General features: G+C 32.8%; 1 protein-coding gene across 10 annotated transcripts in view; it reads right to left on the reverse strand.

Annotated features, from left to right (window-relative positions):
* Positions 1-9570: 9570 nt before the first annotated feature.
* LOC127708485 (protein phosphatase 3 catalytic subunit alpha-like) overlaps positions 9571-16400 on the reverse strand; it is a 49800-nt gene continuing 42970 nt past the window's right edge. For all 10 annotated transcript variants that reach the window (XM_052213371.1, XM_052213372.1, XM_052213362.1 and 7 more), the window contains 2 exons: positions 13951-14048; positions 9571-13607 (listed from right to left, as the gene is read on the reverse strand). In XM_052213371.1, coding sequence (XP_052069331.1) covers positions 13483-13607; positions 13951-14048 — 223 coding nt within the window. In that variant the 3' untranslated portion in view covers positions 9571-13482. The remainder of the gene's footprint in view (positions 13608-13950; positions 14049-16400) is intronic.

Consider the following 16400-nt stretch of genomic DNA (forward strand, 5'->3'; position numbering starts at 1 on the left):
GATTTAGTTTCAAATGTAGCATAATATATATTAGAATGTGACTATATGATTGATTTTGAAACGTGTTATTTTTTTCTTTGTTATTTTGCGTACGTATTGTGTCGTATTTTGTGTTTTCCTAAAAGTACTGCATTTTTCTTTACCTTTATGCACAGTATTATCGAGGAATACTTCTTATTTTTCCCCCTTTTGATAACACAACGTATTTTTTTCACAGATTTTTAAGTTGAATTATATTAAATGGCATTTCTAATCCGATACCAGATTTTTCACGATAAGAATGCTATATTTGACCACCGTTACGTATTCTTGTGATCTCGATACTTGACTACCATGATTTATTCTCTCACGATCATTTTTTCTCGATATACCGAATGACAGCCGTGAGCTAGGAGAAAACGTAAATGTTGCATGAAATCTTCAAGCAATTATATCAGAAATAGGTCAATTTGGAATAAAAATCTCGTGTGATCTAGCACAATTTCTTGCACAGCTACTTTTTATTTAATTACAATTGGGTTGTCACTACTCCGCATATCCTTTTTCCTAATCAATATAGTTATGTATAGAGATAGACAGCCACGAACAGCTACCTTTGTCTGATCTTTATGTAATCACTCATATTAACAGCAATATGTGTTCGTCAGCTGTTTTTCATAAAATGTTGACTTATAATGTATAAGTTCTGAAGAACAGGAAAAATTCTTGAAACTGGTACATGCTTCTTGGTGAGTTTTTATTATAGATTAGTAAAGATATTTATATTGAAGCCATAAGTAGTCAATTAACATAGGTAGCAGAGCCAATAAAAATGGCAACAACACTTTGGTACAAGAACCCACCAAGTTTAATCAACGCTAAAATTTATCAAAATGGAAACAATGAGGTAAAACTGTGGCAACTTGTGACTGAACTTGACAAGAAGAAAAGAGGTATAGCGTTAGTTTGTCGTTAGTTACAAGGAAAACCAAGTGAGATAGACCTAGAAGTCGATCCCAGTGATTTGAATGTCGATGAAGGGGTAGATAATCTGGTAGCAGAGGTGGACAAACTTTTTGAGGGATCATATAATGCTGTTTATAGTGTATTTGATAACTTTCACAGATGAGAGAATATAATAGAAAAAACAAAGGATACTGGATATCCATCCATGACACAAATTCAGTACATGCATAACAACAAACACACAAAAAAGCAAAGGAACAGCGCTTTTATTACTGTTCGTCATCTCAAAGTCACAATGAGGTCTTCAACACGGAGCAAAAAACTCTCACCTCACTGCAAATTTAAGACGGTCCCTAGCACCTGCTCGAGCAGAATTCTTTGCAAAAATAATTTGGATAGAACCCGGTCAAAAAACCACATACTGGAAAGTAGAAGATTTTTTTTAAAATAGTGCCTATGCATAGGTGAAGCATAAGCATGTCTGATTATATTGTTGGGTTTGAACAAATATATAAAAATTGAAATTAAGAAACATGATATGGCACTTCCTGTTGCAATTTTAGCTTTAATAAAAAGCTTCTGGACATGCTGGTTTAAGTCAAAGTAATCTTCAGTTGGCATTAATGGCATGCTCTGACTTTAAATTGGACACAAGGAATCACTTTTGGATTCAATATCTGCATCACAATCTCACGATGCTCCTGGAAAACAAGATTCTATTGTAACCGTAAAGATGTAGAAAATGTGATTCCAAATTCCATTGGGTCATAGGCGGAGTTAAACCTGTATCCTTTATACTTAAACTTGATTGGATGTTATCCTTGAGGTTAATAATCCAAATATACTGTAGACAGGTTTAACTGCGCATATTTATATTGTTTGCAGATGTCAATATTAATTACAATGCTTGATCAAACATGCATACAATCAAAGCAAGCAAGCCAACCAAAGTATTTTACTCTACAAGCATTAGGAAATAAGCTCTAAATGCTCAATTGAAACAGGAGTAGTTTATTGTGAAATACCGTTACTGTTATGTAAAATCTCTATAAAACGGGCAAACACTATTCACGATCTCAGCAATGACAAGATTTCCATGTTTGGACAGTTACTTGATCTATCTTCAAGTGGTCGTTACTGTATTAACATTAAAGACGCACAATATTCAACTAGAAACTCCAATGAGTGTGAGGAGGTTTTGTGAATTGATATAAATTTAATTTTTAAGAAGAAAAAGGAGATTCTATTGATGTTTGACAAGCACTTTGGACATGCATGATCAGATGAAATAATATCCCTTTTGCAAAGTGCTGGTTCTGTTGATTCTGAAATAAAGACAATTCTTAGGATATATGCTCGATGTTTAATCTACCACAAGTTCCAACACCCAAGATCCGAACGATTCAGCAGACTGAGTGCAGCTGCAATGATCATAAAAAAAGGTTTCAAAAGTTATTGTAGATATGGGTCGGTTTTTATGGTGCTCCCGAAGTTAGTGTTTACACAGACAATGGAGGTTAATTTAATTCACACACACACAGATATTAGAGACATGGCAGAACATTTAAACCTGTCAGTGAAAACAAGAGCAAGATACAGTCCATGGTCCAATGTAGTAGCGGAAAGACACAATCCAACTCTTACAGAAACAATCAATAAAATGACAGAGACCCCAACCTTTTATGGGAGACTTCCCTCAGTTGGACAGTTCATGTTAAGAACAGTCTGTTAAGTGTCTTTAGCTATAGTCCAAATAGTTTTTGGAAGGAATCCAATCCTGACATTGTTAATTTCTAACAAACGTCCTGCATTAGAAGGTGCAACACTTAGTAATATTATGGGAAATCATTAATTTAGCTTACATGAAGTTAAAGCTTTTAATGCAGCAAAATCGTCTGAGAAAGTAAGGACACTACGTAACAAATCATGCCCTCAGGAAAAAATTCAAATATGCCAATAAAGCTTTCTTTCTTCGTAGCAATCGGTGGAAAGGACCTGGCTGGGTTATTGGTCAAGACACTGTAGTTTATTTAATCGGAGGAACATATGTGCGTGTACATGAAAGTAAAATTCAGCGACATTGAGGTTGGAAGAAAACAAGTTTACACGTTACTACCACAATTACCACAATACTGATGTTCTTCAAGACCTCATGTACTATGACAGTGATGGAGACGAACCTCATGTACTATGACAATGATGAAGACAAACCTCATGATACTGATAATGACAATGATGAAAGCCAAGAAAATGGTGACGATTCTGCATACAAGAGTATTACTGATAGTTATGATTGGGTGATTGTCATGCCGAAAATATCGTTGCTGATGGAAACCTGAATGGTAGTTTAAAATGTGAAGACATCCCTCTTAATACTGATGATGGAGACAGCCTTGATCTGGAAATTCAGGCAAATAATGATACACATGAGGAAAGTATGGAATATGATGCCGAGTCATAAGATAATGAATGCATGAAATTAAAGAAGGATCAGATTGTGAATTTAAAAATTTATGGTGAAAATGAAACAAGAGATGCGCTTATTTCAGACAGAGCTTGAAAGGCTAAAACCGATAAGAAGAACTCGTACAAAATAGAATACATTAAGCCAGAAAATTTAATAGGTGACCGTCAATGATCTAAAAGTTGTAAACCAGTTAGACGATGAGATTGAAGATATACTCATGTTGATTTAGCGATTCTGAGGTGGCAGAAATGGATAATTGGAGAAAACACAATGAAGAAGTTGAGGACAATGATCAAAACTTTATTTTCACTAGGTGGATTAATGTTATGAAAGAATTGTAGAATGAGTTGCATAGAAAAGCTAGATCGGTAGCAAAAGCTTAGAGGAGAATAATTCTCAAACAAAAGTCTCTTTGACTGGTTTTGTTAATCATTGCTAGCAAAAAATGGTGGTATGCAAAAGTAAAAACAACACTGTTAGATGGTGGAGGAGCAGGGTCAAAGATTGAATCATCAGTATTTTATTGGCTTGGTGAGAAAGGTTCGACTGGTGTCTAAGCCGTTCATGTCGATTATTTTCTTTGGGCAGGATCCAAATCATTCGAGTAGAGTGTTATACCCACGATATCTAGTGATCTGTTCAAGGTTAGGAAAGAATCCTGTAAATCTTTCAAATATTTGGGACTAGATCTTAGCCAAGGTAATAATAGTATTGTTCTCAGCCAGCACGACTATGTCAGAATGTTGAAGACAGTTTTAAATAGATAAGGACAGGGCGAAAACCACCAGAGCAGACTTTAATGAGGTCCAAAATAGGACAATTACGATGGTAAGACATACTACATTTCCAGACATTACTTTTGTTGTTGCTACTATTTCATCAAATTTTAAGACTAGCACAATTGAAAGATACGAAGAAAGCCAACAAGATAGTAAGGAAGGGGCAACATGATCCAGTTTCAATGCACTTTCATAATCTTGGAAAAAATATGAAATTTATATTGTTCAGTTATGACTCGTTTGGAAATCTTCCAGATGGTGGAAACCAATGTGTTGTCTTTTTTATGGTAGACGATGATTACAAAGTGGATCCCATCATTTGGCTGTCCAAGACAATACAAACGATTGTAAGTACATGTTTTACTTTGCTACACGAAGCCTTGGCCTTATGTCATGGTGTTGATTGTGTTCTTTTTAATTATATAACTATATGGAGTTATTTCCATTCAGAACGATATGCTTTTGAAGAAACCAGCTCTACGATGCCGATATGTTTCAATGAAATGTGCTCCAAGGCAGAATCCCAATTCAAATGCAATAACAAACGTTACCAATTTTACTGCAGCTGATCCGCATTTCGACAATTAATGTCTCTTCAGTGATGCTCGGGGCGAAAATATTTGAAAATCCAAAAACTTATACAAACGTTAACTACAGTTTGTTAAAACCTTTAATTCATTTGAAATTAACCTCGTGTTGTTGTAAATTGGGTTTTTTCTGTTTAAATTTCAATCTTAAATATTCTGGGCAATTCTGACACCCCAATGTGTGTTGTTACAAGAAAACACCTTAAGAAACCTTTAGAGAAAAGGACAAGACTGAAAACAATTGTGTTTTCGACTAGTTTGTTTTTCAGGTACATGTTAATTGGTGGGTTTTGATTATAGACATTGTCCCACCACATAATTATTGGTTTAATCGCTAGAACATTTATTGAAATCTTAACCAATATCTGAATTTTCAACATTGAATGTCAGAGCAAATGGAAAAGAAAATAGTTTAAAAGTTTGGACACCAATAGAATATTTTGGCTGCATAATTGATTATTATTAACTTGTTGAAAGTCATGATAATGCTAGTATAATACATCTCGTTATTTTAACGATTCCAATCCAGTGCAAGATATGAGATAATAGATGGACCATATAGGTTTCCGATTTCAATCCCATGCGAGATTCTAGTTTCCATTTCTATACATATTCGTCCATTTCAATTACTTTTGACCTTGGCCAAAGTGATCCCATAATGAGATTGGGGCATTTCTAATCATACATTTAAATGTGGTACCAATTCAAGGTAAGGATTTTGTAGTTGTATTATTACCTTGAAATCAATAGGGATTTTCATCTTATGTGTGATGGGGCCTCGGTGGCCGATTGGTCTAAGTAGTTACTACTGTAATCACTAGCCAGTCAACACTGAGGTTGTGAGTTCGAACCCCGCTCGTGCGGGTGCACTCGACTCCAATCTTAATTGACTAGGATTGTCAGTTTTCCTGTCGAAGGTCGGTGGTTTTCTCCGGGCACTCCGGCTTCCTCCACCAATAATAAACTGCTTCGCTGAGCGCAGCTAGATACGCCCGCAGAGGTCGAACCCTGAACAGCTGGGGCAAAAATGGACACAATATTCAAGCTTGATTCAGGTCTGAATTTGGATTGTAATTAAATATTTGACATATTATAGGTTTCTGAATAAATGTAGTCAAAGAATTTGAAATTGGTTATATGAATTGAATTTATATTCAATTAAAGATTTCTTGCTGTTGTGCAATACTTAGTAAATCTGTTGTCAGACTATAAACAAATAAAGATCAATTAATTCTCAATGTCATATTAGAAATTTATGAAAATAAAAATGGAGCTTACATCAATAGATATAAACAATTCACCAAAGTTTCATGAGAATTGGTGACAGCATTTTTGAGTTATTGTCCGAAAACTGGAAAATCACCCCTTTTTTTAATAAATAAAACCCCATAACTCAGAAATGTAAAATGTAAAATTTATAAAATTCTAAAGGGAGCTTACATCAATACATACAAACAATTCACCAAAGTTTCATAAAATTGCTGAAAGCATTTTTGAGTTTTTGTCCGAAAACTGGAAAATCCCCCCTTTTTTTATGAAAAAAAACCCTGTAACTCGGAAACGTAAAATCTTAAAATTATAAAAATCGAAAGGGAGCTCATGTCAATAGATATAAACAATTCACCACAATTTCTTGCAAGTTGATGAAAGCATTCTTGACTTATTGTCTGAAAACTGGAAAATCCCCCCTTTTTTTAATGAATAAAACCCCATAACTCGGAAACGTAAAATCTAAATTTTATAAAAAACGAAAGGGAGCTCATGTCAATAGATATAAACAATTCACCAAAGTTTTATGCAAATTGGTTAAAGCATTTTTGAGTTAATGTCCGACATGTTGACGACGGACGGACAGACGGACGGACGGACAACGCTATACCATAATACGTCCCTTAAACGGGCGTATAAAAACTGACCGCAACGAAATAGCCCAAAAGCGGTGCTTAAAAGTGGCGTTAAAACACCAAAAAATCAAATCAAAATCTTACGTGTGACTGTTTAATAATGTAATGTTGCAATCATCATCCAGACTCAAAAATGACTAAGACAGGTCAAAACTAGATACATATGCTATTTGGTGCATGGGTTATAAATGTTTTGATTGATCCTGGTCCGTTAACAAGGATCCTTTATTCTGTCAATACTTATATTTTGGCGGTGTTATTGATATCTTAACACTAAATCCATTCAGTTCACCGATTGATTTAGTCCGAGAAAATATGGGTTTATTGTCGAGCCTGCGACTTCTGTCGCAGAAAGCTCGACTTAGGGATAGTGATCCGGCGGCGGCGTTAACTTCTTAAAAGCTTTATATTTCAGGTGGAAGACCTGGATGCTTCATACTTTGTAAATAGATGCCTTATGTTATGAAGTTTCCGTCTGTGATATGTCCATGGTCCTTGACATCATTTTCATGGTTCAGTGGCTACTTGAAAAATAAGTTAAGATTTTTTGTACTGTTAAGTGCTCTTATTATGAGTAATAAGATTACCATATTTAGTATATGCGTACCTTGCAAGGTCCTCATGTCTGTCGGACAGTTTTCATCTGACCTCGACCTCATTTCATGGATCAGTGAACAAGGCTAAGTTTTCGTGGTCAAGTCCATATATTAGATACTATAAGCAATAGGTCTACTATACATGTATTTGGTGTATGGAATGATTGTAAGGTGTACATGTCCAACTGGCAGGTGTCATCTGTCCTGGACCTCATTTTCATGGTTCAGTGGTTAAAGTTAAGTTTTTGTGTTTTGGTCTTTTTCTCTAATACTGTATGCAATAGGTCAACTATATTTGGTGTATGGAAATATGTTACGATGTACATGTCAGTCTGGCAGGTTTTATTTGACCTTGACCTCATTTTCACGGTTCATTGGTCAGTGTTAAGTTTTTTGTTGTTTTGGTCTGTTTTTTCTTAAACTATAGCAATAGGTCAACTATATTTGGTGTATGGAATGATTGTAAGGTGTACATGTCTGTCTGGCAGGTATCATCTGACCTTCACCTCGTTTATAGTACATTGGTCAATGTTAAGTTTTCGTGGTTAAGTTTGTTTCTTAGATACTATGAACAACAGGTCAACTATATTTGCTTAGATTGATTGTAGGTGTACATGTGATACTTGTGGTAAAGCTTTATATTTAGGACTGTCAACATAAAATTAATGGTCAGTAAAGCAGGCGAGACATTTCAGCGTGTGCACTCTTAATAAGCTTTGTTGAACTAGCTTTCAGTAACTGCAAGTACTCATGCTTAGTCTCCTCTTCAAAATGTTTTGTTATGCTTCCTGTAGTCTGAAAGACCAGCCCTTTATAATCAATTTTTAGTTTGTTCTTGTAATAGAAAAGCAAAGGATATAGGGTATCCATCCATGACACCAAATCAGTATTTGTGTTCTGTTGTTACACCAATCCAGGTTAGGGTGGGGGCGAGTGTTCACAAACCCTACCACACTTTTTTTGTGCCCTTCTTAAAAGTCAGAAGCCTATAATTCAATGGTTGTTGGTTGCAGTCAGCCATATTTGGTTTTTGTTTACATAAATCTGGTTGTTAAGTTTTCTCTTGAATTGTTAACATTTTATCATACTTTTTATAGCTCTTAAAGGGTTTTGCTCAATGTTGCCATAAAAGAGACAACATAACATACAGATGTTCAAACTAGCAAGTAAATTAAAACGCCATGGCAAAAACAAATAAATAGGGGATGTGTCCATGGAACACAGATGATGCCCCCGCTTTCATATCATATAAAGTTAACTGAAGAACTGTACAAGGGACACCACCAAAATTTAAACTTAATCTGTATTTTGTGGTAATAAGCATTGTGTATAAGTTTCATAACATTTGGTTGAGGCTAACTTAAGTTAGAGAACGGAAACGAAAAAATTCAGCATTTTTTTCATTTGTGAAGGGGCATAACTCTAAAACAGTTAAACTGACGCCACCGAAATTCAAACTTGATCTGTATTTTGTGGTAATAAGCATTGTGTATAAGTTTCATAACATTTGGTTGAGGCTAACTTAAGTTAGAGAAGGGAAACGAAAAATTCAGCAATTTTTCCATTTAAGGGGCATAACTCTAGAATGGTTAAAGTGACACCACCAAAATTCAAACTTGATCTGTATTTTGTGGTAATAAGCATTGTGTATAAGTTTCATAACATTTGGTTGAGGCTTACTTAAGTTAGAGAACAGAAACCAACTTTGGGACGTACACAAGTACGGACAGACACAGGTAAAACTTAATGCCCCCTCCGCTACTGCGGGGGCATAAAAACGAGATTAAGCACTACCAATCCAACCAAAAAAAGGTCCTGCAATTGGTCCTCTTGAGAGTGTCTCATTGACCATCATACAACATCTTCTAATTTTCAAACTAACTAGCAGACTTACTCATAAATAAATTTGATGCCTCTGGTATTGCAATGTTGGATAAAATTATCTAATCTCCTAAACCTCTTAAAATGAAGGAACACGGTTGTCACCCTGTCTAGCAGAATGAACACTTTAGAATGACTTTCTAGATTATGGTTCTTTAACTTTATCATGAGAAACTTAGCGACTATCGATGAATCAAGAAAATGAGATCACATTCAGATCATCTTTCAGATGGATCTGTAATTCCTATATTGATTCTTTGTATCATATATAGTTGATATTTCATTATAATAATCAAGGCACAACCTTTTCGCAATTATCTAACTTGAAATTTCAGGCAAACTTTGATTCCTAGAACAGAATCATTGTTTCCAGAACTCCCCAATATTTAAATTGACAACAAGATTTGTTCATAAATTATTGCAATTATTTTTATTAAGTATAAAAAAAGATTTTGGTGGTAGAGAAAATGGTGTGAAGGAACAATATGCTTTCAAATTCAAGCAAAAGACTATTAATAGGGAACAACACCTAAAATTTCCAAAAATTTAAATTTTATGAAAAAAATTTAAATGCATGTTAACAACAGATAACTTCTTAACATATTTGAATCTTGAAAATCATTTTAATGAAAAAGGAACATTAACCGTTCCGAATGAACATCAATAATAATAATACCATTTATACATCAGGAAATAAACTGTACCACAAGTGCACCAACTGTACTGAAATATCACCACTGATAAAATGTAGTGGATTCTTCATCTGCTTCAATGGAAGACATTCTTCCTGGTATAGTTGTTTACTACTAGCTCAAATTATAAATGCTAGATAACTATAATATGACTGCCCTAACATTACTTGTAGTTATCATAGTTATACATACTATAACTTGTTGAAATCTTGAAACAGACATATCAAAAGACACAATTTGAACAACTAGACAACGAAAATGTTTAAGATTCTTAAAATATGACAATTTTACTGAAAAAGAATGCTTTAGTACAACTATACAGATTCAGCATCCTTTATGATGTTACAATAAAAAAATAATCATGCTATAATTGACATCCTCAAATGAGGATCAAAAAGTTATTTTTGTTCTAAATATAAACAATAATTTTGCCGAAAAAACTATTAAAAAAAATAACTCCTTTAGAAAAGAAAGTATGCATCTTATTGATATCATGTGGCCTTGTTATCTATTCTAATTTTGTCTATGAATTTGTCTCATAAACTGTAAAAAATGTTTTGAGGAATTCAAGAGGGCATTACTTTTAGTACTATTCATTTTACTATATACAGCAGTTGATGACCTGTCCAACAGCGTTTTTCCAAAACCAAGTTTTTACATTTAACTTTGTTTTCAGCCAAAATGCTTGGATATACCAATATTTCAGTTAGTTATCAAAGACCGTATCCAGCCTGCAAAATTTTAATTTTCAATAAGATATGATATATAATTATCTATTAAAATCCTTTTTGCTGTTAACATAAATGTCACAGAATGAAACTACAACATATGCAAATAAAATGTTAAATATTTGTTTCAAACAACTGATCACTTTTTGCCCACAAAATTGCACTGTCAGACAGTTCAACCATTTCTGCTTTGGTGAATGTAATTATGATACCAGTACCTCAAATGACACCTACAGTACACTCATATTAAGATATATTATATATAATATAAACTGACCAGCATCCATATCACAAATTTAAGGAGCAAATAAAAATCCACTACTTGTATCAGTTGTTAATAAATACCAAGGATTATTATGTCTGTTTTTGCGTCAGAAAATATAAGATTATACATAAATATAAATATATGGAATGCAACTTTTAACAGATTCTGCAAATATAAGGAATAGGTATAGATTCATAACACAAATCTCTCACAATTAAAACTCAAACAACCATCATGAGCATGTATACACAAATGATAAAACGTATCAACTTGCATTTGGATTTCAATAAATTGAAAATATAATTTATAACGTTGTATGATACACTTATAATATAGCCATTCATGAGATAGAAACAAAATAGTCTGCTAGAACAAGACATTTAACCCTGGAAAATAAACCTATGAACAACACAAACAAAAAGGAACCAACATACTGTACACAACATAAAAAGTTTAAAGAACAATCTTCTATATCTATCTTGCACTTGCCCCTAAATATATTCTTTCTCTTATAAATTAGATCAGTTTTAAATATAAGAGATATGTACATTTGTGCATGGTTAATTTTGACCTGAATACTCCTTCAAATTACACATTCTCCCTCACATGGAGAAGTGTTGTCACTCATTGCTGCTAGAAAATTTCCAAGTTTGCACTTTGGAGGCGTTACAAGCCATTCATCAATTGTTTGTTCATTATAAATTTTTACAGCGTATTTGATAACTGATGGATTTTGAGTTTTATCGGTGATGAAATTCAAACCTCGATGTAATTGTACTTCCTTAAAAACTTCATGTGGCATTTTAGTTATATCTATGTAATACTCATCTCATTCTCTGAACTGATTATGCACAAGAAAATATCTGTAACTTATGGTTATAACATGTGAAAACTCCTATTCACACAAATATAAACACAGACAGCTAAAGTATGAGATTCTAATATCAGATACTGTACCTTCCTAGCTATATCTGAACTGAAGAAACTCAAATGATAATTCTGTATCACAAGCCTGAACCTTGTTATTCTTATTTACAAGTGAAAGGAATGTTGGCTTAATCTACATGGGAGGGTAAGAACTTGTATTTTAAGAATTATATGCTAAAACAGTTACAGCATTACTCTGTTGGGTAAACATTAAAGTTTCATTTCTAACTAAACTTCTGCTATAACACATGAAAGCAAAAGCAACATAAAAACTCTAGACACTAACAACTGCAGGATATTTTATATTTTACAATCCTGAGATGTTTTTCATTAGATATTATCACAGAAATTTTGTAGACATACAATAGATAATAACATTTACCCATTTGAAAATGTATGTAGTACAATAGGTGCTTCAGTACCAAGAACATTCAATAAGCACTATTTGATTACTTTATTGTAGTAGTTTTCCAATAGACAAATATACGAAAGATACTGTATTTATTAACTGAAAATATCTGTTGAAAGTGATTCCTCAAATTAAATCAATCCTACTTTACTTTAAAAATGTATAAATTTTTATATCTTCATGGTATTTACTATACATGCGTGAAGTGTTATATAGAATTGTATTCTTACAGTTCTTTATGACTGCTAATGTATATCAAGCTCCAGAGGGAAAAAAACAACGTTGAAATCAATGTATAATAGAACAAACTTTGATCAAATTCAAACAAACACTTACAAAGGAAAAAAATTCAAACTTGAATGTTCTTAGTATCACATCAACTATAAACACATAGGTCTAAAAATCTTTTCATTTATATCTGGAACATAATTATTCCCCAGCACACAAAGATGCCACAGAAAAAAGATGATGACAATTACACTTAGTATGAAAATAAACTGGGACTAGCACTATGACTAAAGAGGATTAAAACAAAACATTCATCTGGCAAGTTCCTACTTGACATCCACTTCAGGGGGAAATATAACAAACAGATTTAAAACATTCCTTATGAAGCAGTGTCGATGTGGACATCTACAGCCATGGATAATAAAAAAATTGATTAATTATAATAATAAATATTTGAATCTCAGAAAAAAAGTTATTTGTTCTAATGTAACATTCTGCGTACTCATCACTTGCAGCACAACCAATAATAGGCAGAGATAAGATGGTTTGCCAAGATAATGTCTCTTCTTGCTAGGTCCTTGCTGTGATAAGCCGGTCCACAAATTCCAATAACTGACTGTTACCTTCTGCCTTCTGTTTAAGCTGCGTTGGACTGAGCATTGTGGAGAACTCTCGTTAAGCTGTCCATAAAGGGACATACTAAGAAAAAGCTGGCCTAACAAATACACACACACACACAAACATTCATATAACGGATTGACTAGATCTTGAAAGGAACAACTTACAGAACATTTATACAGTTTGTGAGCATTCAAATTATGAATTGTGTAGACATTTCAGCAGAAATTTCAAGTAATAAAATATTTAAGTTATGTTTCTGAATTGCTTTTAGTCTATAAATACTGCATTCAATAATATACAAACTAGAGATCAAAATGTACAATCTTTTTCCAGTTTAAACATCATACATACATAGGCCAGCTTTTAGTCAGGAATGTCTTGGGACAGACCCATTGGACATGGTTAAAATTATCACGTAAGGAGACCAGCTCATTCATGTCATTTGATAAGATTTTAACTACTATTGTGGGTATTATTTAACTGTTCTCGCCTAGGTGGCATTCGTTCATTCATCTTATCTAAACATTTTGCTTCTTCAAATCCACTGATTTTGTGTGTAGGTGAAAAACCACTGAGAGCTACAAATATAAAGATGTGTATTATCAGGTAATGAAAGCTTAATAGTAATTGATTTTTAATTTGATACATACATCCTGATATGAATGATTTTAATATCCAATAGATATTTTATATATATTGTAAAACATAAGTTTCATTCATGTAAATATTTATTTTATAACAATAATTTTTTTTTTCATTGAGGGCTGTACCAGGTACATGAACTGATATTTTTTACATTAGCTTTCATGGCATCTCCTGTAAAATGAAAGAAGCTCATACTTAATGGAAGACCTTACTTCAATTACTAGTATGCATTATTTTTTATTCTCTCTAAATGGACAAGTATTACAGATAACATACCATTTGAAAGTGTATCTTTTCCTCCTGATAATGCTCCCATTGGAAGAAGACCATTTGGAGTAAGTCCCTTGAGCTGTAACACACTTTCACTTTCTTCTCTGCAATTTGAAAAATATAAAATTTTGTTTTCTTTATATTTCAATATTTCACATTTGGTATATAACAATATTCTGTTGAACCTGCAACACTTACCTTGTTAATATATGTTATTGAAAAATTTCTATGATACTACTAACATTAGCTGCAGAGTTCTTGAAAAGTGTCAGTCCTGATTATTTGTCTGATAAAAATGTGAAATGTCAGCAATATGCTGTTATCATGTCATTATAAATGTCTAGCACTAGCCAGCAATTTTTTCAATAGAATTAAAGAATTGGGCTATTATAAATGATTTTTTTTTAGGACTGACCAATTTCCATCTTAGTCAGTCCAAATGTCTGGCAAGACAAATTGCTTTCTAAGAGTTCTGTAGCTGGCTTGAAAAGTTGGTATGGGACTGACAAGAGTCATTTATATATATCGCAAGCCTATATTTGATGTTGTTGAAGGAATTTTAATGTCGTAATTTTTAAGAGTTCCAATGCAATAATAGGTAAATACTATTTTCCATCTCAATTTTTTGTCTTTGAAGACAGCAGCCTGCAGAACCTGGAAAACTTTTTAATTTATGCATTTGGTTTCATAAGACAGTCATTTGTATGAACATTAGTTCTATCTTTAGTACCAAACCTCATTACAGGATGGTTAGAATAATTCTTCATGATTTGAGATACTCTTTTGATGATTTAAGTAAATTTGGTTGCAATTGGCTTAGCAGTTGGGAAAGTATTTTCTTTAATAGACTACAGATATAATTGAATTGATGGGAAGATTGTGCACCCTGATCATTTCAGTTCATTGATTTCACTTTTTCCAATTCCAAGTTTTTGTTTCACAGCCAATCTTATCATTTGATGCACACGTTTAAAAAAAATGTTTTATGTACAAACAAACTGTCATCTACTAAAACGTAAGCTATTCAAAATAACAAAACATTTATACATGTGCAGTATATTGTAAATGATGTGATTTTTATGACATCTAAACAATGTAATCAATATAATAATCTGATTATCAAATCCTGTTCAAAATTCAAATTGAATGTGATATTGCATTAGCTTCCCTTAGGCAAGACTTTTTACATATGGTTTTCATTTGAATCTTTTCACATATTGGTTTTCATTTAAATCTTTAACCCAAAATAAAATATCCTTTGGTTTCGCCTATAACATGTATAATTCCAACAAAATGACAGATAAATTTTAGTTGTTTCTTCAAATTCAGTCTTGTTTCAGGTTTTTAACAAAAATACACACAATGCCTTAACTGCTTTACTGATCATGATTGAACTTATGTAGAAAGTATTCAAGATAAAGGTTTTACCTACAGGAATCACAAACGGCGCATAACCAATGATCCATGAGAATCCTGCTGAAGGAGGACTATTATCCTTTACAATAATTCCACACCAAATACCTATCTATTGCTTAGAGTAATCAAGGACCAGATCTAACCAAGAAAACTTTTAGTTTAACTTTCCAGTAAAATGGGCTTTATATATATATGCATGAAATTCAATTTAAACACAATATGATTTCTTTTGTACTATCTTGCAATAACTTAGAAAATTAGTCGATTCAATAATACAGGAAAGTGTACAAATTTTATAGGTTTTAGTAATACATTAAATTGTGTTTTTAATGAATAACTCTATAATGTGTGCACTAGTTAACAAATAAAGAGTGAATATAAAGTGCAGTCCCATTCCTAGTAGATAGTACTATACACAGTTCTTATCTGGTTAAAATCCAACTTTCATTTGCTTCCGTTGACAACTATGTTACATGATGATAGAGTTATTATCAGCATTATTCAGCTGATCTTAAATGTTAAAATCAGACTAACCAAAAAAGCTGATTTATATAATGCAAATCAAGGATAAATTTGTTTAGACTTCCTGACTATACATGTAATGTTGATTTATCTCAGTTCTTTTTAGCATCTTTCAGTCTCACTTTTTATACATCCAAAAATGGCAAACAAAACAAATACAGACCATGATCAACTTTGACCCGTTTCAAGACTTTTCCATAGTAAATGTTGGTGAATGTCTACAGTTAGTAAATCTTTCACACACATATTAACCTATACTTGTTTTATGAGAGACGCTAAACACAATGATACAGTTAACCAATTATGATCACTTCATTTCAACAGATCTCCATGCAACATATCAGTAAATGGGAGCAAATGGATGTTTGATTTTAATAATATTGGTGTAGTTCATGCACTAGATATATTTAAGATTTAATGCATCTAAACAGTAAATGGGAGAGGAAATATCAATCATCTAACAAGTTATCTTCTGAAATCTTTCACCAAATGCTAAATATAAAATGTCTCAAATGGAA

Source organism: Mytilus californianus, unplaced genomic scaffold (genome assembly GCF_021869535.1).
Source record: "Mytilus californianus isolate M0D057914Y unplaced genomic scaffold, xbMytCali1.0.p SCAF_7, whole genome shotgun sequence".
Classification (NCBI taxonomy): domain Eukaryota; kingdom Metazoa; phylum Mollusca; class Bivalvia; order Mytilida; family Mytilidae; genus Mytilus; species Mytilus californianus.